The following is a 25,210-nucleotide window of genomic DNA, read 5'->3' as shown; positions in this document are numbered from 1 at the left end:
GACATATATTTCACAGAAGATGTCGGGGCATATACAGCACAGGAAGGGCTGGGGCTGCCATTGCTCTTGTCGTTGGTTGAACTGGAGCGCAGAGCGTGCTGATTCCACTCACATGGGACATCCTGAAACTGGCACAAGTCAGGACATACACCTTCATGGCACGCGCTGCAGAGTTCAGTTGTGACACGCAGTGTCAGGAGCAATTAAAGGGCTGGCGTTTTTCTGACGGTCCAAGCTCTGCAATACCTGGCTTCAGCACTGCGGCCCCTGGAAATCTGCTGGGGAAAAAAAGACTTTGGGGGGCGGTAAACGGCCTACGAGATGTGTGTTCCCCACCTCTGCTCTAAAGCCATAACTTATTTGTACATACTGCTCTTCTCCTCTGCTTTGTCCTAGACTGCATTTAACTGTCTGGGAAGGATGGAACACCACATTTTTTTTAAATCTCCACTGAACATGAAACTGGAAACAATTGGTGGCAGCTACTGTGAAAGGCAATCTGTCAGTAGGATCGACCCTCCTAAGCCGTCTATATGGGCATGCAGGTCATAGAAAGTTGAATACAATAAAGCCTTGATATCTGCGATCCGATGTCTTATTCAAGAAAAATCCAAATTTTTCTTAATATGTAAACGAGCTGTTACGATCTATATTCCGGACGCAGATCTGCATGAGAATCTGCCTCCAGAGCTTATTTTAAATGAAAGGGGGTATTACTCGTGTGAGACATGTAATGGCTAACAGTCTGCTCTCCTGATCTCACTGCAGAGTGCTCTTTCATTTAAAGTAAGCTCTGGACTCAGATTTTCAGTGAGAGTTATGCCTGGCCTATAGATCTTAACAGCTCATTTACATATTATGAAAAACATGGATTTCTGTGGAATAAGACATTGGATCACAGATATTAAAGTATCATTTTATTCAACTTCCTATGACCTGCATGTCAATATAGATGGCTTAGGAGGGTTGATTCTACTGACAGATGCCCTTTATGCATGCAACTATGGAGAACACTGCTTCAACAGAGAAATAAAAAATTGAAAGAGCACAACCTGGTGGCCTAATCTTATAATCTATTAGGTCCTGCTTTGTGGTCTTGGCTTAGTCCAGGGGTCTCAAACTCGGCTGGGTATATGGGCCGCACATGGAAAAAATTTGAATTTGGGGGGCCGCATTCTTTGTTCAATGTGACATTTTTAGTGATACCATTTTTTTTTGTATACACCTTTTGAACATTTTTCCCGTGTTTATTTTTTTATGGCTTGGGTCGTTATGAATGTGGTGATGATAAACGTGCACTTTTTTGTGTTTACTTTAGTTTACATATAAAACAGCATTTTTAGTGCCCAATATTTTTTCATGCTTTATTTTTATTTTTTTGATTTTTACAATTTTGTTTCCCCCCAATTGGCCACATTCAGTAATATTGTCTTACAATTAGCATCATATAGTAATAATGGCAAACATCTTGTAGTAATGTTCCCCATCCAAGTCCCCATCTTGTACTAATGTGCCCCATCCAGGTCCCCATCCTGTGGCTATGTGCCTCATCCAGGTCCCCATCTTGTGGCTATGTGCCCCATCCAGGTCTCCATCTTGTGGCTATGTGCCCCATCCAGGTCTCCATCCTGTGGCTATTTGCCCCATCCAGATCCCCATCTTGTGGCTATGTGCCCCACCCAGGTCCCCATCTTGTGGCTATGTACCCCATCCAGGTCCCCATCCTGTGGCTATTTGCCCCATCCAGATCCCCATCTTGTGGCTATGTGCCCCATCCAGGTCCCCATCTTGTGGCAATGTTCCCCATCCTGGCGCCCATCTTGTGGCTATGTGCCCCATCCAGATCCCCATCTTGTGGCTATGTGCCCCATCCAGGTCCCCATCTTGTGGCTATGTGCCCCATCCAGGTCCCCATCTTGTGGCTATGTGCCCCATCCAGGTCTCCATCTTGTGGCTATGTGCCCCATCCAGGTCCCCATCCTGTGGCTATGTGCCCCATCCCGGTCCCCATCTTGTGGCTATGTGCCCCATCCCGGTCCCCATCTTGTGGCTATGTGCCCCATCCAGGTCCCCATCTTGTGGCTATGTGCCCCATCCAGGTCCCCATCTTGTGGCTATGTGCCCCATCCAGGTCCCCTCTTGTGGCTATGTGCCCCATCCAGGTCCCCTCTTGTGGCTATGTGCCCCATCCAGGTCCCCATCTTGTGGCAACGTTCCCCATCCTGGCGCCCATCCTGTGGCTATGTGCCCCATCCAGGTCCCCATCTTGTACTAATGTGCCCCATCCAGGTCCCCATCTTGTGGCTATGTGCCCCATCCAGGTCCCCATCTTGTGGCTATGTGCCCCATCCAGGTCCCCATCTTGTGGCTATGTGCCCCATCCAGGTCCCCATCCAGGTCCCCTCTTGTGGCTATGTGCCCCATCCAGGTCCCCTCTTGTGGCTATGTGCCCCATCCAGGTCCCCATCTTGTGGCAACGTTCCCCATCCTGGCGCCCATCCTGTGGCTATGTGCCCCATCCAGGTCCCCATCTTGTACTAATGTGCCCCATCCAGGTCCCCATCTTGTGGCTATGTGCCCCATCCAGGTCCCCATCCTGTGGCTATGTGCCCCATCCAGGTCCCCATCCTGTGGCTATGTGCCCCATCCAAGTCCCCATCTTGTACTAATGTGCCCCATCCAGGTCCCCATCTTGAGGCTATGTGCCCCATCCAGGTCCCCTCTTGTGGCTATGTGCCCCATCCAGGTCCCCATCTTGTGGCTATGTGCCCCATCCAGGTCCCCTCTTGTGGCTATGTGCCCCATCCAGGTCCCCATCTTGTGGCTATGTGCCCCATCCAGGTCCCCTCTTGTGGCTCTGTGCCCCCTGTTCTTCACACACATAAAATAGAAAAAAAAAAAGATGATTCTCACCTGTCCTCCGTTCCCTCGGCGGCCTTCCTGCAGATGTGGCCCGCAGGCACCACAGAGTCAGACCCCTTGACGATCCCGACCTGATCCAGGAGGAGCCGCCGACAGCAGCGCTGCATTGCCGCACAGAGACTGTCTCCCAGCACTGCATTTTCAATGTCAGCCGCCGGCCAATCAGAGGCCAGCAGCTGATAGCTGCGTATGGCAATGACGTCATACTCGCTGCGCCGACACGCAGATATCAGCTGCTGGCCTCTGATTGGCCGGCGGCTGGCATTGGAAATGCAGTGCTGGGAAACAGTCTCTGTGCGGCAATGCAGCGCTGCTGTCGGCGGCTCCTCCTGGACCAGGTCGGGATCGTCAAGGGGTCTGTGCCTGCGGGCCGCATAAAGCAGCCTCAGGGGCCGCATGCGGCCCGCGGGCCGCCTGTTTGAGACCCCTGGCTTAATCAGTTGATAATTGAATTGCAGTACAGTTTTGTATGAAAATGTTATAAAATAAGAATATAAATATTAATATAATTACAATGCAGTGTTATTGAAAAATTATAAAATTTGTTTTATTCTTGGCAGATGACTGTACCAGGAGCTCGGGAACAAATCTGATGTTATCAGATTTTGTATTAGATGATTATGGTATCACACCAGATAAATGTGAAGAACATGCCATTTTCCCAGATGTACCTCCTGCCCTTCACAGAAAAAATCTAACATCTGATCCTTTACAAGGGATCCTTTCTTCTACTTCATCAAAGACTAATATGAAAAACAAAAGTCATAGAAGGGGTGTTGAATATCAAATGGCTCACACACAGAAGAAACCATTTTCTTGTTTAGAATGTGAGAAAAGTTACAGTTTTAAATCAAGGCTTGTTGCACATCAGAGAAGCCACACAGGAGAGAAGCCATTTTCATGTTCAGAATGTGGGAAATGTTTTAATTTGAAAACAAATCTTATTACACATCAGAAAAGTCACACAGGAGAGAAGCCATATTCATGTTCAGAATGTGGGAAATGTTTTGTAGTGAGATCACATCTTATTACCCATCAGAGAAGTCACACAGGGGAGAAGCCATATTCATGCTCAGAATGTGGTAAACATTATAGCGAGAAATCCAAACTTGTTACACATCAGAGAACTCACACAGGGGAGAAGCCATATTTATGTTCGGAATGTGGGAAATGTTTTAGAATGAGCTCACATCTTATTACACATCAGAGAATTCACACAGGGGATAAGCCATTTACATGTTCAGAATGTGGGAAATGTTTTAATCGGAAAACAAATCTTGTTACACATCAGAGAATTCACACAAGGGAGAAAACATTTTCATGTTTAGAATGTGGAAAATGTTTTAAATGGGAAGCAAATCTTGTTACACACCAGAGAATTCACACAGGAGAGAAGTTATTTTCATGTTTAGAATGTGGGAAATGTTTTAATTGGAAAACCAATCTAGTTAAACATGAGAGAAGTCACACAGGGGAGAAACCATTTTCATGTATAGAATGTGGGAAATGTTTTACAGAGAAATCAAAACTAGTTACACATCAGAGAATTCACACAGGCGAGAAGCCATTTTTATGTTCAGAATGTGGAAAATGTTTTACAGAGAAATCAAATCTTGTTAAACATCTGAGAATTCACACAGGGAAGAAGCCATTTTAATCTTTCAAATATGAGAATTTTTTAGCATTAAATGAAGTTTATTACACAGCAGAGAAATCACACGGGGAAACCATTTTCATGTTCTGAATGTGGGAAATGTTTTACAGAGAAACACGGGGCAGAAGCTTTTTTTTTTATTTTATGACAATATGTACGAGAAAAAAAAGTTTTAGTCAACTAAATTCATACGTGTACAATAGAAAGCAATTTAGAGTAAACAATTATTAAAAAAAATGTATATAAATACCAATAGCCATTTATTATTAAAAAGCAATTGGTATCTAAATAATATAAAGGCGAAAAAGAAAATCACTAGCTCACCGGTGTTTCAAACTTTAGATTTTGGAGAGCCTGGAAAAGAAACCATTGCAAGGTACATTGATCAATTATAAAAAGGAGATGGGTTTGTCCAGTTCGATCTAAGTAGGTTAAAATTAGCACTTTATGTCATATTTTAAATCTATAGAAGAGTGGTGACTGAATACTGACCATCAACACGTTTCAAACACTACGTGCGTTCTCACTCATGATGAAGAATATTGGTAGGGTATGAGATATATTTTTGTCTTTTGTAGGTTTTGTTTCTTTTTTGCTAGTGTGAACATGCTCCTATTTCTTGCATGTCTACCATCTTAGACCTCAGTTCACATTGCCTGGTTTTTTGTCTTGTTTGCATTCTGTGCAATTTAAGGGTGTGGCATCCCCTTTGTTGAGCTGACTGGTATATATGTAGCTTACCACGGGCCTGGGTGGTCTGGAGTTGGGACCCGGTCCTATTTGTCTACCCTTTTATATGCATTACTTCAACTTTGATATACAGTAAGGTTTTTAATATAGGCAGTATAGGTACCGTCCCAATTTAGGGTCACCTTGCCGCTGGTGGGACGGCTTGTATACTTTTTTGATCAAAAATAGTTCACTAAGTACCCTATATTTATTATGCAATTTTGCTTTACATTTATATATAATTATGGTAGGGTATGAGATATATTTTTGTCTTGCTTCTTTTTTGCTAGTGTGAACATGCCTCTGTTTCTTGTATGTCTGCCATCTTAGACCTCAGTTCACATTGTCTGGTTTTTTGACTTGTTTGCATTCTGTGCAATTTAAGGGTGTGGCATGCCCTTTGTTGAGCTGATTGGTATATATGTAGCTTACCACGGGCCTAGGTGGTCTGGAGTTGGGACCCGGTCCTATTTGTCTACCCTTTTATATGCATTACTTCAACTTTGATATACAGTAAGGTTTTTAATATAGGCAGTATAGGTACCGTCCCAATTTAGGGTCACCTTGCCGCTGGTGGGACGGCTTGTATACTTTTTTGATCAAAAATAGTTCACTAAGTACCCTATATTTATTATGCAATTTTGCTTTACATTTATATATAATTATGGTAGGGTATGAGATATATTTTTGTCTTGCTTCTTTTTTGCTAGTGTGAACATGCCTCTGTTTCTTGTATGTCTGCCATCTTAGACCTCAGTTCACATTGTCTGGTTTTTTGACTTGTTTGCATTCTGTGCAATTTAAGGGTGTGGCATGCCCTTTGTTGAGCTGATTGGTATATATGTAGCTTACCACGGGCCTAGGTGGTCTGGAGTTGGGACCCGGTCCTATTTGTCTACCCTTTTATATGCATTACTTCAACTTTGATATACAGTAAGGTTTTTAATATAGGCAGTATAGGTACCGTCCCAATTTAGGGTCACCTTGCCGCTGGTGGGACGGCTTGTATACTTTTTTGATCAAAAATAGTTCACTAAGTACCCTATATTTATTATGCAATTTTGCTTTACATTTATATATAATTATGGTAGGGTATGAGATATATTTTTGTCTTGCTTCTTTTTTGCTAGTGTGAACATGCCTCTGTTTCTTGTATGTCTGCCATCTTAGACCTCAGTTCACATTGTCTGGTTTTTTGACTTGTTTGCATTCTGTGCAATTTAAGGGTGTGGCATGCCCTTTGTTGAGCTGATTGGTATATATGTAGCTTACCACGGGCCTAGGTGGTCTGGAGTTGGGACCCGGTCCTATTTGTCTACCCTTTTATATGCATTACTTCAACTTTGATATACAGTAAGGTTTTTAATATAGGCAGTATAGGTACCGTCCCAATTTAGGGTCACCTTGCCGCTGGTGGGACGGCTTGTATACTTTTTTGATCAAAAATAGTTCACTAAGTACCCTATATTTATTATGCAATTTTGCTTTACATTTATATATAATTATGGTAGGGTATGAGATATATTTTTGTCTTGCTTCTTTTTTGCTAGTGTGAACATGCCTCTGTTTCTTGTATGTCTGCCATCTTAGACCTCAGTTCACATTGTCTGGTTTTTTGACTTGTTTGCATTCTGTGCAATTTAAGGGTGTGGCATGCCCTTTGTTGAGCTGATTGGTATATATGTAGCTTACCACGGGCCTAGGTGGTCTGGAGTTGGGACCCGGTCCTATTTGTCTACCCTTTTATATGCATTACTTCAACTTTGATATACAGTAAGGTTTTTAATATAGGCAGTATAGGTACCGTCCCAATTTAGGGTCACCTTGCCGCTGGTGGGACGGCTTGTATACTTTTTTGATCAAAAATAGTTCACTAAGTACCCTATATTTATTATGCAATTTTGCTTTACATTTATATATAATTATGGTAGGGTATGAGATATATTTTTGTCTTGCTTCTTTTTTGCTAGTGTGAACATGCCTCTGTTTCTTGTATGTCTGCCATCTTAGACCTCAGTTCACATTGTCTGGTTTTTTGACTTGTTTGCATTCTGTGCAATTTAAGGGTGTGGCATGCCCTTTGTTGAGCTGATTGGTATATATGTAGCTTACCACGGGCCTAGGTGGTCTGGAGTTGGGACCCGGTCCTATTTGTCTACCCTTTTATATGCATTACTTCAACTTTGATATACAGTAAGGTTTTTAATATAGGCAGTATAGGTACCGTCCCAATTTAGGGTCACCTTGCCGCTGGTGGGACGGCTTGTATACTTTTTTGATCAAAAATAGTTCACTAAGTACCCTATATTTATTATGCAATTTTGCTTTACATTTATATATAATTATGGTAGGGTATGAGATATATTTTTGTCTTGCTTCTTTTTTGCTAGTGTGAACATGCCTCTGTTTCTTGTATGTCTGCCATCTTAGACCTCAGTTCACATTGTCTGGTTTTTTGACTTGTTTGCATTCTGTGCAATTTAAGGGTGTGGCATGCCCTTTGTTGAGCTGATTGGTATATATGTAGCTTACCACGGGCCTAGGTGGTCTGGAGTTGGGACCCGGTCCTATTTGTCTACCCTTTTATATGCATTACTTCAACTTTGATATACAGTAAGGTTTTTAATATAGGCAGTATAGGTACCGTCCCAATTTAGGGTCACCTTGCCGCTGGTGGGACGGCTTGTATACTTTTTTGATCAAAAATAGTTCACTAAGTACCCTATATTTATTATGCAATTTTGCTTTACATTTATATATAATTATGGTAGGGTATGAGATATATTTTTGTCTTGCTTCTTTTTTGCTAGTGTGAACATGCCTCTGTTTCTTGTATGTCTGCCATCTTAGACCTCAGTTCACATTGTCTGGTTTTTTGACTTGTTTGCATTCTGTGCAATTTAAGGGTGTGGCATGCCCTTTGTTGAGCTGATTGGTATATATGTAGCTTACCACGGGCCTAGGTGGTCTGGAGTTGGGACCCGGTCCTATTTGTCTACCCTTTTATATGCATTACTTCAACTTTGATATACAGTAAGGTTTTTAATATAGGCAGTATAGGTACCGTCCCAATTTAGGGTCACCTTGCCGCTGGTGGGACGGCTTGTATACTTTTTTGATCAAAAATAGTTCACTAAGTACCCTATATTTATTATGCAATTTTGCTTTACATTTATATATAATTATGGTAGGGTATGAGATATATTTTTGTCTTGCTTCTTTTTTGCTAGTGTGAACATGCCTCTGTTTCTTGTATGTCTGCCATCTTAGACCTCAGTTCACATTGTCTGGTTTTTTGACTTGTTTGCATTCTGTGCAATTTAAGGGTGTGGCATGCCCTTTGTTGAGCTGATTGGTATATATGTAGCTTACCACGGGCCTAGGTGGTCTGGAGTTGGGACCCGGTCCTATTTGTCTACCCTTTTATATGCATTACTTCAACTTTGATATACAGTAAGGTTTTTAATATAGGCAGTATAGGTACCGTCCCAATTTAGGGTCACCTTGCCGCTGGTGGGACGGCTTGTATACTTTTTTGATCAAAAATAGTTCACTAAGTACCCTATATTTATTATGCAATTTTGCTTTACATTTATATATAATTATGGTAGGGTATGAGATATATTTTTGTCTTTCTTCTTTTTTGCTAGTGTGAACATGCCTCTGTTTCTTGTATGTCTGCCATCTTAGACCTCAGTTCACATTGTCTGGTTTTTTGACTTGTTTGCATTCTGTGCAATTTAAGGGTGTGGCATGCCCTTTGTTGAGCTGATTGGTATATATGTAGCTTACCACGGGCCTAGGTGGTCTGGAGTTGGGACCCGGTCCTATTTGTCTACCCTTTTATATGCATTACTTCAACTTTGATATACAGTAAGGTTTTTAATATAGGCAGTATAGGTACCGTCCCAATTTAGGGTCACCTTGCCGCTGGTGGGACGGCTTGTATACTTTTTTGATCAAAAATAGTTCACTAAGTACCCTATATTTATTATGCAATTTTGCTTTACATTTATATATAATTATGGTAGGGTATGAGATATATTTTTGTCTTGCTTCTTTTTTGCTAGAATATTAACCTATTTGAATTGAGCTGGACACACCCACCTCCTATCTAAATAAAACAATGATGGGGGCGTGGCCTGGCTATGGAGGAGTGAAGTCGCATGGTTGTCTGCTCCCGACCCTAGACCAGCTTCAGGGCATGCCTATCACCTCAAATCGGGCCAAAACACTGCCAATGCCGGCAAAAAAGAAAAGGAATACAACGCAGACCAGTGTGAGTACTCAGCGGGCCCCTCCAACAAATATTTCCCACTACTTGAGAAGTATAGCATCTGCCTCTCCTGTACGAGTGGGATCTAAGATGGCGTCAGCTGTCCTTGCCCAGCGCTCCTCGGCTCCTGCGTCGGAGGTCCAAAGCTCCCAGGGTAAATGCTCCCCCACATCAACATTAGCAGAGCGGACGATACCTTCATCGGCTGAGGACGCGGACCTGAGTCCTCGGACTTGGGGAGCCAGGAAAGGCCTCGTTGAAGCTGCGGGAGATCTCTCTCAATCCAAGATGGCGGATCCCGGCTTCGTACCTCCGGAGCTCAGGTGCGTAATAGAGGATCACACTTGGTGCCCCGGCCCCTGGACACACCAGTCTCGGCATTACTTACCTCTGCTGAGGGTCCGAACCTGCAGAGGCCCCAGTCGTGCGCTGATGCCCGAAGTTCCCCTGAGAGAGGCTCCTTATTATGTCCTTCTTCCCCTGGCTGCTCAGAGGAGAGCCAACAGGATGATTCATTAGAATGTGAGGCAGTGTAGAGAGACCTCAGAGCCCAAATACGAGCTGTTCCAACCAGGGAGGACATGGAGAATTATATGTTTAGACTGGAGTTCTCTTACAGGGCTGAAGCAGCTGCCATTAGAGGGGACATGCAAGAGTTAACAGAAAAAGTGTCTGCTGCTGAATCACATACAGCATCCATCGCTCAACAAGTAAAATCTCATGAACAAACTTTGTCTTCTCACTCATACCAACTGGAATACCTAACAGATTTGATAGATGATATTGAAAACAGAGGAAGGCGCAACAATATTAGGATTAGACACTACGTCATTTGTTTAACTCTATCTTGGGTCGGTCCTTAGAGAGTGAGTTGGAGTTAGATAGGGCTCATAGATCCTTGGGCCCCAGATCCTCTGATGCGACAAAACCTCGTGATGTGATTTGCCGGGTTCACAAATATAAAACCAAAGAAAGCATCTTAATTAAAGCCAGAAAAATTGACTCTATTTTATATCAAGAATATCCTGTACAACTCATATCTGATTTATCACGTCACACACTACAGAAAAGGAAGACATTAAAGTCTCTATTAGAGGTTCTAAGACAGCATAACATTCTATACTCTTGGGGTTTCCCTTTCCATCTACAGGTCCGCCATTCAGGGGCTTTACATGTGATACGTTGCCCTGGAGACATTCCGGCTTTTATTACAGGTTTGGGGATCCCCCATGTATCTATATCAACAGAGGATTGGCCGAGTCTCCCGGGAGGCCCCAAGTCGGATCTCAATTCACGACCACAAAGAGTGACAAGAAACAAGTCCAGAGAAGAATTCAGGAGAGGGAACAATGGAAAACATATCCCTCACTCCCCAGATCGAATCGTCTATTACAATTGGATCCTGTGGTCAATTGACTAGCACTGAAGGCTAGCGAATCTTGTGAAGGATATTAGAGTGTTATATTCTTCTAAAATGTTTTCAGCAATGAATATAGTTGATATAACAAATAATTAATTTATATAACTGGTTCTCAATAATAAGAATTGATTGTATTATGTCAATAATATTCTGTTCTTGGACGGTATGGATATTATTCCATAAGGATATGTGATATACTGATTTAACGTTTAATATAATGATAAGTAGATGCTAATCTTTGACAGCTTTTGGCTGCTTTTCTCTCATAGGTTTTAAGGCAAAAAGGTATGGCCTGATGTCTGGTTTGGGGGGGACTCCCCGGTAGAAAGCCCGTCCTCCCGGGGGGTTTACACTCTGCTGTGCAGGTGTAAAATATACCTATTTCCCCTCATCAGATTGCTTTTCTTTCATTTTGTTATATAATTTTATTCTTGTTTTTATTTTATATATTCCGTACTTTCTTCTTAGTTTTCTTTGTATTTCCATTTCCCATCTTGCCCCACTCCTTTCCTCCCCCTTAGTAATCATGTCCTCTGTTAAAGTAGGCTCACTGAATGTAAGAGGCTTTAATGTCCCACAGAAACGTTCACAAATTTTGTACTCTATGCACAAACAAAGAGTTCAGGTTCTTATGTTACAGGAAACGCACTGGGCATGTGCCTGTTTTTGGAGATAGGTATTACTCTCGGTGGTTCCACAGCACTAATCCGGATTCATGCTCTAAGGGTGTATCCATAGCCATACACAAGTCGTTGGCCTATACTCTCATAGATTCTCTCATTGATGATCAAGGCAGATATGTGTTTCTAAAACTCAAAATAGCAGAATCAACATGTACAATAGCAAACTGGTACCTCCCTAACAAAGATCAGATCCCCACATGTAGGTCCTTTTTAACATCCCTCTCTGATTTTGCAGAAGGAGTTCTGATTGCAGGTGGAGACTTCAACTTCACATGGAATCCCGCATTAGACTCCTCCTCAGGAAGGGGTGCTGTCCCTCTGAGACAGCTTCATTCATTGAAACGGGTCATCCATTCCCTCAGGTTGACAGATGTTTGGCGCATTTTAAATCCTCTGGGTAAGGATTATACATATTTTTCTCCTACCCATGGCTCATATAGTCGCATTGATTTCTTCCTGTTGAGTCATCACGCTCTCTCTTGGAACCCATCTGCTACAATAGGTGAGATATTGTGGTCTGACCATACCCCAATCTACCTATTTATATCCATTCCCTCCCTTGTCCAGCGTTCATGGACATGGAAAATGAATGATCACCTTCTAAAAGACAATATCTGCATGGAAGAATTAAAGGATTCTATTGATTCTTTTTTTGCAGATTCATAAAGCAGATCAGACCTCAATACCTCTGCAATGGGAAACTTTAAAATGTGTCATGAGAGGCGTGTTGATTAAGCATGCTTCAAGACTCAAAAAGGAGAGAACTCTAAAGGTAAATGACCTTTTGAGACAGATACGCACGCTTGAGGTCTTGCATAAACATACATTATCGCCTAACACTCTTGCAGAATTATCCAAAAAAAGGAATGATGTCAAGATCTTGCTAGACCAAAAATATCTAAGGCACAGGGAGCAAATTAAAAACTTTTTTTATGAATCGTCAGATAAATGTGGACGGGCTCTCTCAAGGTTGCTTCACCCTCGCTCTGTGGCGGCATACGTTCCATATATCAAAAAACAAAATGGGGAGGATGCTCATAATCCTACAGAAATCATTGACATATTTCGCTCATACTATGAGAAGTTGTACAATATTAAAGGGCAATACTCTGATCTCTCTCCTTCTGACCTATCTGTCCGAATTAAGGAGTACATACAAGATACTTCTTTACCCTCTTTAGATAGTCAGGTTTCTGGGGCATTGGAAAAAGATATTACAGAGGAGAAGGTCAATCTTGCAATTCAACCTACACCATCTGGTAAAAGTCCTGGCCCAGACGGATTTACTCCAGCATCCTATAAGTCCCTTAAAACTCAGCTATCCCATGTTATAAACAAAACCTTTAATTCATTAAATGATAAGACATGTTTTGTCCCCCAATCATTGGAAGCTCATATTAGCATTCTCCCTAAACCAGGTAAGGATCTTACAATTACGGCTAATTATATACCCATATCATTAATAAATGTGGACATTAAAATACTCTCAAAAATACTAGCAGAAAGACTTGCCCCATTGTTGCCCTCTCTTATAAATACTGATCAAGTAGGATTTATTCAGGGCCGAGAGGCAAGAGACAACACTATTAAGACCATGTTGCTAATCTCCAAAGCTAAAAGTAGCTCCATACCTATGGGCCTTTTATCTGTTGATGCAGAAAAGGCCTTCGATAGGGTTCATTGGGGATTTATGAAGGAGGTGTTACATCAAATAGTCATTGGACCACGATTTCTATAGTTAATTTTTTTCCCTGTACTCCGGCCCTACTGCTAGAGTTAGGGTCAATGGAACCTTGTCCTCACCTTTTGTGATACGAAACGGGACTAGACAAGGGTGCAATCTGTCCTCCCTTCTGTACCTGATAGTGATGGAACATTTGGCCAATGCAATAAGGAAAAACAGCAATATTCATGGGGTTAAAATAGGTACCATTATATGCAGAAGACCTCCTCCTCTATATGTCTCGGCCTGAGACATCTCTTCCTTCTTTAATGAAGGAGTTTGATAGATTTGGATTCCTGAGTAATTTTAAAGTTAATTATTCAAAATCAGAGCCATTAAATGTATCGTTGTCACAGAGAGAGGTTGAACATGTAATGGATAACTTCCCTTTTAAATGTAAGTCGGAGGCGATAAAATACTTAGGCGTGCTCTTTTCTCCTGACTTTTCAAAACTTTTTGTACTAAATTACCAATCGCTTTTGGACGGTACATATAAAGACCTACTGAATTACAGTAAACTGAGACTGCCCTAGTTTGGGAAAATGAATGCGGTAACAATAGATATATTTCCCCGCTTTTTATACATTTTTCAAACTGTTCCCATTTCTCCCCCATGCAGCTTCTTCAGCAAACTGCTTACAGCATTAATCAGGTTTGTGTGGGGTAAATATAGACCCAGGGTAAGTATGCAGACATTAAACCGCCCTAAAATAGTCGGTGGAGCTGGATTTCCGAATTTTAAAGTATACTTCCAAGCTTCTGTTTTAGGTCGCTTTATAGACTGGCATTTAAACTCTCTGACAAAACAATGGGTCACTATTGAGCAGGAAGGGGTGGGTGTTCCTTTGAAGCACCTTCCTTGGCTTTTTGCCTCTGATGTTTTCGCGATAGGAGGCTTGACAACATTGACTAGGGGAACAATTAAAGTTTGGCATGCAACTATGAAAAAACACCATCCCTCTAGAACATTCAGCCCTCTTACGCCACTTTTCTCTAATCCTTCCTTTCCTCCTGGATATTTGCAAGAATCTTTCTAAGGATGGTGAGCTATGGAAGACACTCGCCTCCTACAGATATCAGAAAATGGTAAAATGCCAACATTCAATACATTACAGGATAGGTCTCCGTCTAGAAAATTGCTATGGATGGAATACTTACAGTTGCAATCGTTCTTGTCTTCTCAGAGGATGGCACCCGCATTCCAGTGTATACCATCTTCTTTTGAGAGGTTGTTCTTGCAGGAATCTCCCCCCAATCATATAATATCCCTGCTTTATAATTGTTTGATTGGGAAAAGTATCTCGGGAAAGTTACAATTTCAACACATGTGGGAACAAGAATTGGGGGTAGTCATATCTTCGTCAGATTGGGAAAAGGGGTTCTTGTTTACACACAAAATGTCGGTCACAAGTTATGCGCAGAAGAAAAATTTCAAAATTATGGCAAGATGGTACCAGTATCCTGTAAAACTTCACTATTTCCAGCAGCCTCAGACTTATGTTGGCGACGTAAAGCGGAAAAAGGAAGTATACTTCACATATGGTGGGAGTGTAGTAAGATCAAACCTTTGTGGGAAAAAATATTTTCAAATTAAACCTAATCACCAGAAGTAGGGTTGAAAATTGTCCTGCCCTCATCAATAGGATCTAAAAAAAAAGATATCTTAAGATTCTGTTTAACAGCCGCTCGTACGGTGATCCCTGTTACTGGAAATCACCTCAAATTTCGGAATGGTATTGATATGATCTGCTACAAGCACTAAGGAAAGACAGGAGATCTGTCCCTACAATAGAACTAAACTGAATCCCTACGATGTAACGGGGAACCTGATCCTGCGATCAGACCCGCTAAAGTCCTCGGCTAGTCTGTACGAAGACCTATAGATGCAAGGGAGGGATCCCTACAAGAACTAGGGACTGGGATAAAGTTGGACACCTCCTAGCAGAAATTGTAGCAGTCAAAGACAAACACACAACAAAGAACATAGAGGTCCGAAGACCTAGCAAAACTAACAGAGAACGGTAACAGAGCACCAAGCTAGCTCAAGAGTAGTAAATACAATGAAGTCCAGCAAGGCCAGGAGGGCGGAGCCGGATTAAATAGGCAAAAATGGTCATGTGACCAGCAAACTAGAAAAAACCTAACAGGAGAGTTCTAACAGGTATAATGAAATGGTTAATATCTGCAGAATGGAGGAACTTTCTGCTGACTATAATGGTTGTGCTGATAAATTCAGGAAGATCTGCAGTGTCTGGATCCTGTTTCAGGACTCATCAGAGTTTCATAGGCTGTTTGAGTAAGAGACTGATGAAGTGGCGAATTGGATCCGGGTTGGTGCTGGGAACTAATTAGAGAGTCTTAGTTTATGTTCCCCTTCTCCTCTTCCATTCCCTAATCCTTCCCTCCTTTCTTATCTTTCCTTCTCTTTTTCCTCTTCCCCATCCCTCCCACCTTTTTCTTTTTTCTTCTTTTTTCTCTTTTTGTTTTTGTACTGTTGATTTATGTAATGGTTATATGAATCGTATACAGTGGTGCTTGAAAATTTGGAAACCCTTCAGAATTTTCCATATTTTTGTGTAATTTTGACCAATAACTACATCTTATTTTCACATCTAAAGCTACATCTAAAAGTAGATGAAGCCATATCAAACAAATGAGTCTAAAATATTAGACTGTCATTTTTTTATTAAGGAAATGATCCCACATCACATACTTGGGAGCGGCAAAAGTATGTGAGCCTTTGCTTTCAGTTTCTGGTGTGACCCCCTTGTGTAGCAATAACTGCATATAAACATTTCTAAAAAGTATTGATTAGAATCATAGAATGGTAGAGTTGGAAGGGACCTCCTGGGTCATCTGGTCCAACCCCCTGCTCAAAGCAGGATTCACTAAATCATCTCAGACAGATGTCTGTCCAGCCTCTGTTTGAAGACGTCCATTGAAGGGGAACTCGCCACCTCTCGTGGCAGCCTGTTCCACTCATTGATCACCCTAACTGTCAAAAAGTTTTTTCTAATATCTAATCTGTGTCTCCTCCCATTCAGTTTCATCCCATTGCTTCTAGTCTTTCCTTGTGTAAATGAGAATAAAGATGATCCTTCTACAATGTGACGGCCCTTGACATATTTGTAGACAGCTATTAAGTCTCCTCTCAGTCTTCTTTTTTGCAAGCTAAACATTCCCAAATCCTGCAACCATTCCTCATAGGACATGGTTTGCAGACCGGTCACCATTCTGGTCGCTCTTCTCTGAACTTGCTCCAGTTTGTCGATGTCTTTTTTAAAATGTGGTGCCCAAAACTGGACACAGTATTCAAGATGAGGTCTGACCAAAGAGGAGTAAAGTCCGATAATGACTTCACGTGATCTAGACTGTATGCTTCTGTTAATACATCCCAGAATTGTATTTGCCTTTTTGCTGCTGCATCACACTGTTGACTCATGTTTAGTCTATGATCTATTAGTATACCTAAGTCTTTTTCACATGTACTGTTGCTTAGCTCTATTCTTCCCATTCTGTATATGCTTTTTTCATTTTTATTGCCCAGATGTAGTACTTTGCATTTTTCCCTGTTAAAAAACATTTTGTTAGTTGCTGCCCACTGCTCAAGTTTATTTAGGTCTTTTTGAATCCTCTCTCTCTCTCTTCTCTAGTATTAGCTATCCCTCCTAGCTTTGTGTCATCAGCAAATTTAATCAGTTTACCCTCAATTCCTTCATCTAAATCATTGATAAAGATGTTGAACAATACAGGTCCCAGTATAGAGCCCTGTGGTACCCCACTTGAGACATTCATCCAGCTGGATGTGAAGCCATTTACGACCACCCTTTGAGTCCGATCACTAAGCCAGTTATGAATCCACCTAACAGTTGCCTGGTCCATTCCATACTTGGTCATTTTTTCAATAAGAATGGTGTGAGATACTTTGTCAAATGCTTTGCTGAAGGCAAGATATACTATATCTACAGCATTTCCCTGATCCACCCAGTCAGTGATTCTGTCATAGAAGGAAAGTAAGTTAGTCTGACATGACTTGTTAGTTACAAACCCATGCTGACTCGGGTTAATCACTTCATTCTTATCCAGGTACTTACATACATGTTGTTTAATAATTTGTTCAAAGATCTTTCCTGGTATAGAAGTCAGACTCACCGGCCTATAATTCCCTGGGTCCACCTTCTTCCCCTTTTTGAAGATAGGAACAACATTTGCTCTTCTCCAGTCTTCTGGGACTTCTCCTGTTCTCCAAGAATTTTCAAAGATTATGGAGAGCGGTTCTAAAATTTCTTCTACGATCTCCTTCATTACTCTGGGGTGTAATTCATCTGGATCTGGAGACTTGAACTCATTTATGCTAGCTAAATATTCCCTCACAATCTTTCTGTTTACAGATAACCTGGATTCTTCAATTCCTTTAATAGGACATTGAAGATCAGTTGATGTTACATTTTCTTTCTGAGAGAAAACAGATGCAAAATAGGAATTAAAAAGTTTGGCCTTCTCAACATCCTTTCTTACCATTTCACCATTTTCATCCTGTAAAAATCCTATAGCATCTTTGACTTTTCCTTTACTTTTAACATACCCCCAAAATCCTTTTTTATTGCTTTTGACATCTCTTGCAAGCCTTAATTCATTGTCAGCTTTAGCTAACCTGATAGGTGCACATTGACCTGGTAATTTTTTTAAACCATTCCTCCATACAAAAAAGCATCAACTCCGTTATCTTGGTGAGTTTTCTTCTATCAACAGCTTGCCTCAGGTCTTTCCTTTTTTATATAATTAAGATCTGGACTATGTATTGGCCATTCTAAAACGTTTTAACATTTTTCTTCTTTAACCATTCTTTGTAGAACAACGTACAGTGGTGGCCAAAAGTATTGGCACCCCTGCAATTCTGTCAGATAATACTCAGTTTCTTCCTGAAAATGATTGCAATCACAAATTCTTTGGTATTATTATCTTCATTTAATTTGTCTTCAATGAAAAAACACAAAAAGAATTGTCCTAAAGCCAAATTGGATATAATTCCACACCAAACCTAAAAAAGGGGGTGGACAAAAGTATTGGCACTGTTTGAAAAATCATGTGATGGTTCTCTAATTCGTGTAATTAACAGCACCTGTAACTTACCTGTGGCACCTAACAGGTGTTGGCAATAACTAAATCACACTTGCAGCCAGTTAACATGGATTAAAGTTGACTCAACCTCTGTCCTGTGTCCTTGTGTGTACCACATTGAGCATGGAGAAAAGAAAGAAGACCAAAGAACTGTCTGAGGACTTGAGAAACCAAATTGTGAGGAAGCATGAGCAATCTCAAGGCTACAAGTCCATATCCAAAGACCCGAATGTTCCTGTCTCTTCCGTGCTCAGTGTCATCAAGAAGTTTAAAGCCCATGGCACTGTGGCTAACCTCCCTAGATGTGGACGGAAAAGAAAAATTGACGAGAGATTTCAACGCAAGATTATGCAGATGGTGGCTAAAGAACCTCGACTAACATCCAAACAAGTTCAAGCTGCCCTGCAGTCCGAGGGTACAACAGTGTCAACCCGTACTATCCGTCGGCGTCTGAATGAAAAGGGACTGTATGGTAGGATTAGAGATGAGCGTTGTTCTACTCGAACTGTTCGCCAATCTCAAATTCGAGCTGTTTTGGGCGGTGTTCGAGCCGTTCGGCGAACACGAACAATTTGATAAAAATTCGGCTGTTCGAGGTTATGTTCGATAACTGTTCGTGCACCAAAATCATAACTGGATTTTTTCTCAGTAATGATGAAAATTAATGTTAATACGCAGTTTGAGTGTACAGCGGGGTGGGGTGAGGGGCAGGGGATGGATCTCTGCAGGAACAATGAAGATCTCCATTTTTTTTTCTCTTTCCCGCATTTGCAGTGGGGAGGTGCAATCTGTCAGCCTATCAGCAGCGCACACACGGAGCGAAGTGCTTTTTTTCACACAAGCAAGGGCATGTGTCATTGGCAGTGTATGTCACATGTCCTTGCCCTATAAGACCAAGCCATTTTCCCCGTCGCCACCATTTTCTCACTGCTGCAGCTGCGTGTTAGACGGCACCGCTGTTGCTGTGTGCGCTATACCTTGTTAATTTCAAGCCAATTTTCGCACAAATATACAGATAGCTTGGGAGTAGGGAATAGTTGTGATTGCAGTCCTTTTAAGGACTAGGTTACAGCATTTCCTACGACTTTTATCAGGGAGGTCTGTGCTCTTAAATAGATAGGTTGTGGGAGTAAAGACTAATTGTAATTGGAGTCCTTTTCAGGACTAGGTTACATCAGTTCCTATCAGTTTTTGCCAGGCAGGTCTGTGCCAGTGCTGTGCAAGTTTTTTTCACAGCATTTGGCTGAATCTAGCAAAGCTAATCCTTTTTGGCCTATTGCAGAGTGTGTTAGTCAGTGGAGTAGCCTATCTGTGTTGCAAGATATACCACCTGTGTATAGAATACCAATTTTTTTACTGCACCTAGTGAAGTAAAATCTTTTGGGCATAGCATCATTCTATTAGTCAATCTATACTGACCTCCATCAGGTTGCAAATTAAAACTAATTTTTATCTGCATCTACAGTACCTCTGAAAAAATATTTGGGCTTCTAGCTGTGTGTGGGACTTGTTGTATTAGTCCATCTATACTGACCTCCATCAGGTTGCAAACTGAATATATTTTTTTCTGCATCTACCTCTGAAAAAATATTGGGCTTCTAGCTGTGTGTGGGACTTGTTCTATTAATCCATCTATACTGACCTCCATCAGGTTGCAAACTGAATATAATTTTTTTCTGCATCTAGCTCTGAAAAAATATTTGGCCTTCTAGCAGTGTGTCGGACTTTCTCTATTAGTCCATCTATACTGACCTCCATCAGGTTGCAAATTAAAACTAATTTTTATCTGCATCTACAGTACCTCTGAAAAAATATTTGGGCTTCTAGCTGTGTGTGGGACTTGTTGTATTAGTCCATCTATACTGACCTCCATCAGGTTGCAAACTGAATATATTTTTTTCTGCATCTACCTCTGAAAAAATATTTGGGCTTCTAGCTGTGTGTGTGACTTGTTGTATTAGTCCATCTATACTGACCTCCATCAGGTTGCAAACTGAATATATTTTTTTCTGCATCTACCTCTGAAAAAATATTGGGCTTCTAGCTGTGTGTGGGACTTGTTGTATTAGTCCATCTATACTGACCTCCATCAGGTTGCAAACTGAATATATTTTTTTCTGCATCTACCTCTGAAAAAATATTGGGCTTCTAGCTGTGTGTGGGTCTTGTTCTATTAATCCATCTATACTGACCTCCATCAGGTTGCAAACTGAATATAATTTTTTTCTGCATCTAGCTCTGAAAAAATATTTGGCCTTCTAGCAGTGTGTCGGACTTTCTCTATTAGTCCATCTATACTGACCTCCATCAGGTTGCAAATTAAAACTAATTTTTATCTGCATCTACAGTACCTCTGAAAAAATATTTGGGCTTCTAGCTGTGTGTGGGACTTGTTGTATTAGTCCATCTATACTGACCTCCATCAGGTTGCAAATTAAAACTAATTTTTATCTGCATCTACAGTACCTCTGAAAAAATATTTGGGCTTCTAGCTGTGTGTGGGACTTGTTGTATTAGTCCATCTATACTGACCTCCATCAGGTTGCAAACTGAATATATTTTTTTCTGCATCTACCTCTGAAAAAATATTTGGGCTTCTAGCTGTGTGTGGGACTTGTTGTATTAGTCCATCTATACTGACCTCCATCAGGTTGCAAACTGAATATATTTTTTTCTGCATCTACCTCTGAAAAAATATTGGGCTTCTAGCTGTGTGTGGGTCTTGTTCTATTAATCCATCTATACTGACCTCCATCAGGTTGCAAACTGAATATAATTTTTTTCTGCATCTAGCTCTGAAAAAATATTTGGCCTTCTAGCAGTGTGTCGGACTTTCTCTATTAGTCCATCTATACTGACCTCCATCAGGTTGCAAATTAAAAATAATTTTTATCTGCATCTACAGTACCTCTGAAAAAATATTTGGGCTTCTAGCTGTGTGTGGGACTTGTTGTATTAGTCCATCTATACTGACCTCCATCAGGTTGCAAACTGAATATATTTTTTTCTGCATCTAACCCAGCCAATAGTTTTGGCCTAATACCACAGTTTGGCCACTCAGCTCGGTTACCATCCATTGTTTTTTTGTGCAAACAACTCCAGAGTTGTGAATTAGTTAACCACCAAAATGAGTGGAAAAAGGCCTGCTGGTGGTGGAAAGGGGAATAGGCGTGTTGGGAAGGGGAAAAAAGGTTGTGTCCGTGGGGTAGGTGTTAAAGCAACAGTAACATCTGCAGAAGAAAGACCATCTTCCAGCCAAACTGAAATGTCTACTTCTTTTAGCGGACAATGTGATAAGATCCCTTTCTTACGGCCACGCCAATCGCTACAAATTCCAGATGAGGCACAAAAACAGCAGGTGCTTCAACGGATATCAAGTGCTCCTTTAAGTGGGCTCTCCTCCACATCAACTTCAACATCACAAATACTCCAGTCCTCAAAGGTGTCACCCAAATCGCACTTGCTTCCTCACAGCTCCCAAATCTCCAGCTGCCCATCTGAGTATGAGGTAGAACAGATGGTTGAGTCTGCAGAGCTGTTTACTCATACTATAGCCTGGGAATCAGAGGTCGACTCCAGCGCTTCTGTGAATCCAGACGAGGAAATGATCTGCACTGATGCCCAGAATCTTTATGAGTCGGATCCAGGACCAAACGCAGAAGGTTCTGACCATAATGTAGACCCTCATTCCCAAACTGTAACTCCTGTTGGTGGAGACAATGAGGAAGACGATGATAAGACTCAAATACCTGATTGGAGCGACAACTTTAGTTTTTTGTCAGGGCAGGAACAGGTTGGCTCTGAGGACGACGGGTGTGATAACACACAGGGTGATGATGATGAGGTTGGAGATCCCACTTACTGTCAACCCACAGTCAGCCAAGAGATGAGGTCAGCAGAGGAGGTGGAGGAAGATGCTAGTGACGACGAGGTCAGGTTGTGCCTTCCTGGACAGAGACGTAGTACTGGAAGCACGTCAACAACTGCATCCTCAAACACAACTCTGCCTCTCACCACAAGTCGTGGTGGCTCTTCAGGTCGCATGGGTGCTAAGCCTTGCATAGCCTGGGCATTTTTTCAGATCGATAAAGATGACCCAACTCGTGTTATCTGTAACATTTGTCAGCAAAAGCTAAGTAGAGGCCAAAAAATACATAGTTTGAGTACTTCATGCATGAACCGGCACATGGACATGAAGCATAAGTTGCAGTGGGAAGCTCAGTGTGCTACAATGCGGCCTAGCCGGCCGGGCCAACCACCGTCTGCCATATCTTGTGCATCCGCGGCCTCTTCATCCTCTGTGACTGGGGGGACAGCAGTCACACCTGTTTTGGGGCGCAGACCTGCCACCTCTTTACCCGCAACAGCCAGCGTGATTGGCAGGTCATCATTTTCTTTGGAGGTGGTAACAGCAGCTGGTGTTGAGCGCTGTCCGACATCGATAGCACCACCTTTGGATCAAGGCAACCTAACATGTCCGCCTGCATCTTCCTCACAGACCGGCAGTTTGCCGGGGACACCCTTATCAACCCCGTCTAAGCACAATAGCCAGCCCTCGGTCCCTCAGATGTGGACAAGTAAAAGACCATTTCCTCCTAGCCATGAGAAAGCTAAGAGGTTGAATTTCACCATCTGCAAGCTCTTGGCTACAGAAATGCTGCCTTTCCGCCTGGTGGACACAGAGGATTTTCGAGACCTTATGTCCGTCGCAGTGCCCCAGTACCAGATGCCCAGTCGGCACTACTTCTCAAAGAAAGGTGTGCCTGCGCTCCACCAGCATGTCGCACACAACATCACCGCTTCTTTGAGAAACTCTGTGTGTGACAGGGTGCATTTCACCACAGACACTTGGACAAGTAGGCATGGACAGGGGCGTTACATGTCGCTGACTGGGCACTGGGTAACTATGGTGACAGCAGGACAAGGGGCTGCTGTCCAAGTCTTGCCGTCCCCACGAGTTGTGCGTCAATCCTCTTTATGTCAAAGTTCCTCCACTGCTTCTGCCTCCTCAACCTCCTCTCGGTCTTCCACCTGCACCCAAAGCCTGTCTGGTCATGCCACAAGCTTTCTAACTGCGCAGAAGGGATCCTGCACACCTCCTTACTATGCTGGCAGTAGGGCTCAACGTCATCAGGCGGTTTTTACATTGAAATGTCTGGGAAATGTGAGTCACACAGCTGAGGAGTTGTGGTCAGCTCTGGAGAACCAATTTCATGAATGGTTGTCTCCACTGGACCTGAAACCAGGGAAGGCCGTGTGCGACAATGCTGCAAACCTGGGTGCGGCCCTTCGCCGGGGCAATGTCACACACGTGCCTTGTATGGCTCACGTGTTGAACCTGGTTGTCCAGCAATTTTTAGCCCACTATCCCAGACTAGATGGCCTTCTGCAGAGGGCACGGTCGCTGTGTGCTCACTTCCGCCGTTCGCATCCCGCAGCTCAGCGACTTACATCTCTACAGAAGTTGTTGGGCCTGCCACTTCACCGGCTAAAATGCGATGTGCCTACCCGGTGGAATTCAACTCTGCACATGTTGCAGCGACTGTGGCAGCACCGACAAGCCCTGGTGCAATACGTTCTGATGTATAGCCTGGGCCAACGAGATTCAGAGGTGGGGCAAATCACGCTGGAGGAGTGGTCTCAGATCAGGGACCTATGCACCCTTCTGCACAGTTTTGAAATGGCGACGAAGATGTTTAGTGCTGACGATGCCATTATCAGCATGACTATTCCGGTGATTTACATGCTGGAGCACATGTTAAACAGAATTCGGAGTCAGGTGGTGGCACAAGAGGAGGTGGAGGAAGTAGAGGAGGAGGAGTTGTATGCGGAAGGGCTAACATCTGCAAGGTCCAGACGGTCGGCAGCACCAAGGTGGCAGGCATGTGAGGGTGGGGGAGATGGTTTTACCAGGGCGCATGGTAGCAGCCAAACTAGTGAGGAAGGTGCAGGAGCCCAGGAAGAAGTGGAGGACGAACTGATGGAAGACTCATCAGATGAGGGAGACCTTGATCACATTTCTGTTGTGCGAGGTTGGGGGGAGAGGACAGAGGAAGGAAGCATGATTGTTACCTCGCCACCAACACAACAGGGACTTGGTGCTCCTGGATGCGCAACACACATGAGTGCCTTCTTGATGCACTACCTGCAACATGACCCTCGAATTGTGAGAATTTGAAATAATCCTGACTACTGGGTTGCCACACTGTTAGATCCCCGGTACAAAAGTAAATTTGCAGAAATTATTCCTGCCATAGAAAGGGATGCACGCATGCAGGAGTATCAGCAGAGACTGTTGCAGAATCTTACATGTGCTTTTCCACAAAATACCAGTGGTGCACGTAGTGAATCTCACAGTTCCAACTTGCCAACCGTGGGACCGTCAAGTGTTCAGCACTCAAACCGTAACAGAACCACAGTATCTGCTGGTAACATCAATTTTGCGGAATCATTTCACCACTTTTTTAGCCCATCCTTTGCAAGGCCACAGGAGACAAGAAGTCTGACACATAGTCAACGCCTAGAGACGATGGTACAGGAGTATCTCCAAGTAAACATTGAAGCCACGACTGTGTCACTGGACCCTTGCTCTTTTTGGGCTTCCAATCTGGATAAATGGCCGGAGCTAGCCACTTACGCCTTGGAGATCTTGTCATGCCCCGCAGCCAGCGTTCTGTCTGAA

General features: G+C 42.6%; 1 protein-coding gene and 1 pseudogene across 4 annotated transcripts in view; one reads left to right on the top strand and one right to left on the bottom strand.

Annotated features, from left to right (window-relative positions):
- LOC141272065 (uncharacterized) overlaps positions 1-4,695 on the top strand; it is a 77,806-nt gene extending 73,111 nt beyond the window's left edge. For 3 of the 4 annotated variants that reach the window (XM_073682373.1, XM_073682375.1, XM_073682374.1), the window contains one exon: positions 3,483-4,695. In XM_073682373.1, coding sequence (XP_073538474.1) covers positions 3,483-4,579 — 1,097 coding nt within the window. In that variant the 3' untranslated portion in view covers positions 4,580-4,695. The remainder of the gene's footprint in view (positions 1-3,482) is intronic. The other variant, XM_073682376.1, reaches the window with a different exon arrangement.
- LOC141271469 (uncharacterized) overlaps positions 1-25,210 on the bottom strand; it is a 524,545-nt pseudogene that overhangs the window by 322,195 nt on the left and 177,140 nt on the right.

The sequence above is a fragment of the Phyllobates terribilis genome, unplaced genomic scaffold (assembly GCF_046119375.1).
Source record: "Phyllobates terribilis strain yellow unplaced genomic scaffold, ASM4611937v1 Scaffold_5__5_contigs__length_657084704, whole genome shotgun sequence".
NCBI lineage: Eukaryota > Metazoa > Chordata > Amphibia > Anura > Dendrobatidae > Phyllobates > Phyllobates terribilis.
This window is presented reverse-complemented; position numbering and strand designations above follow the sequence as displayed.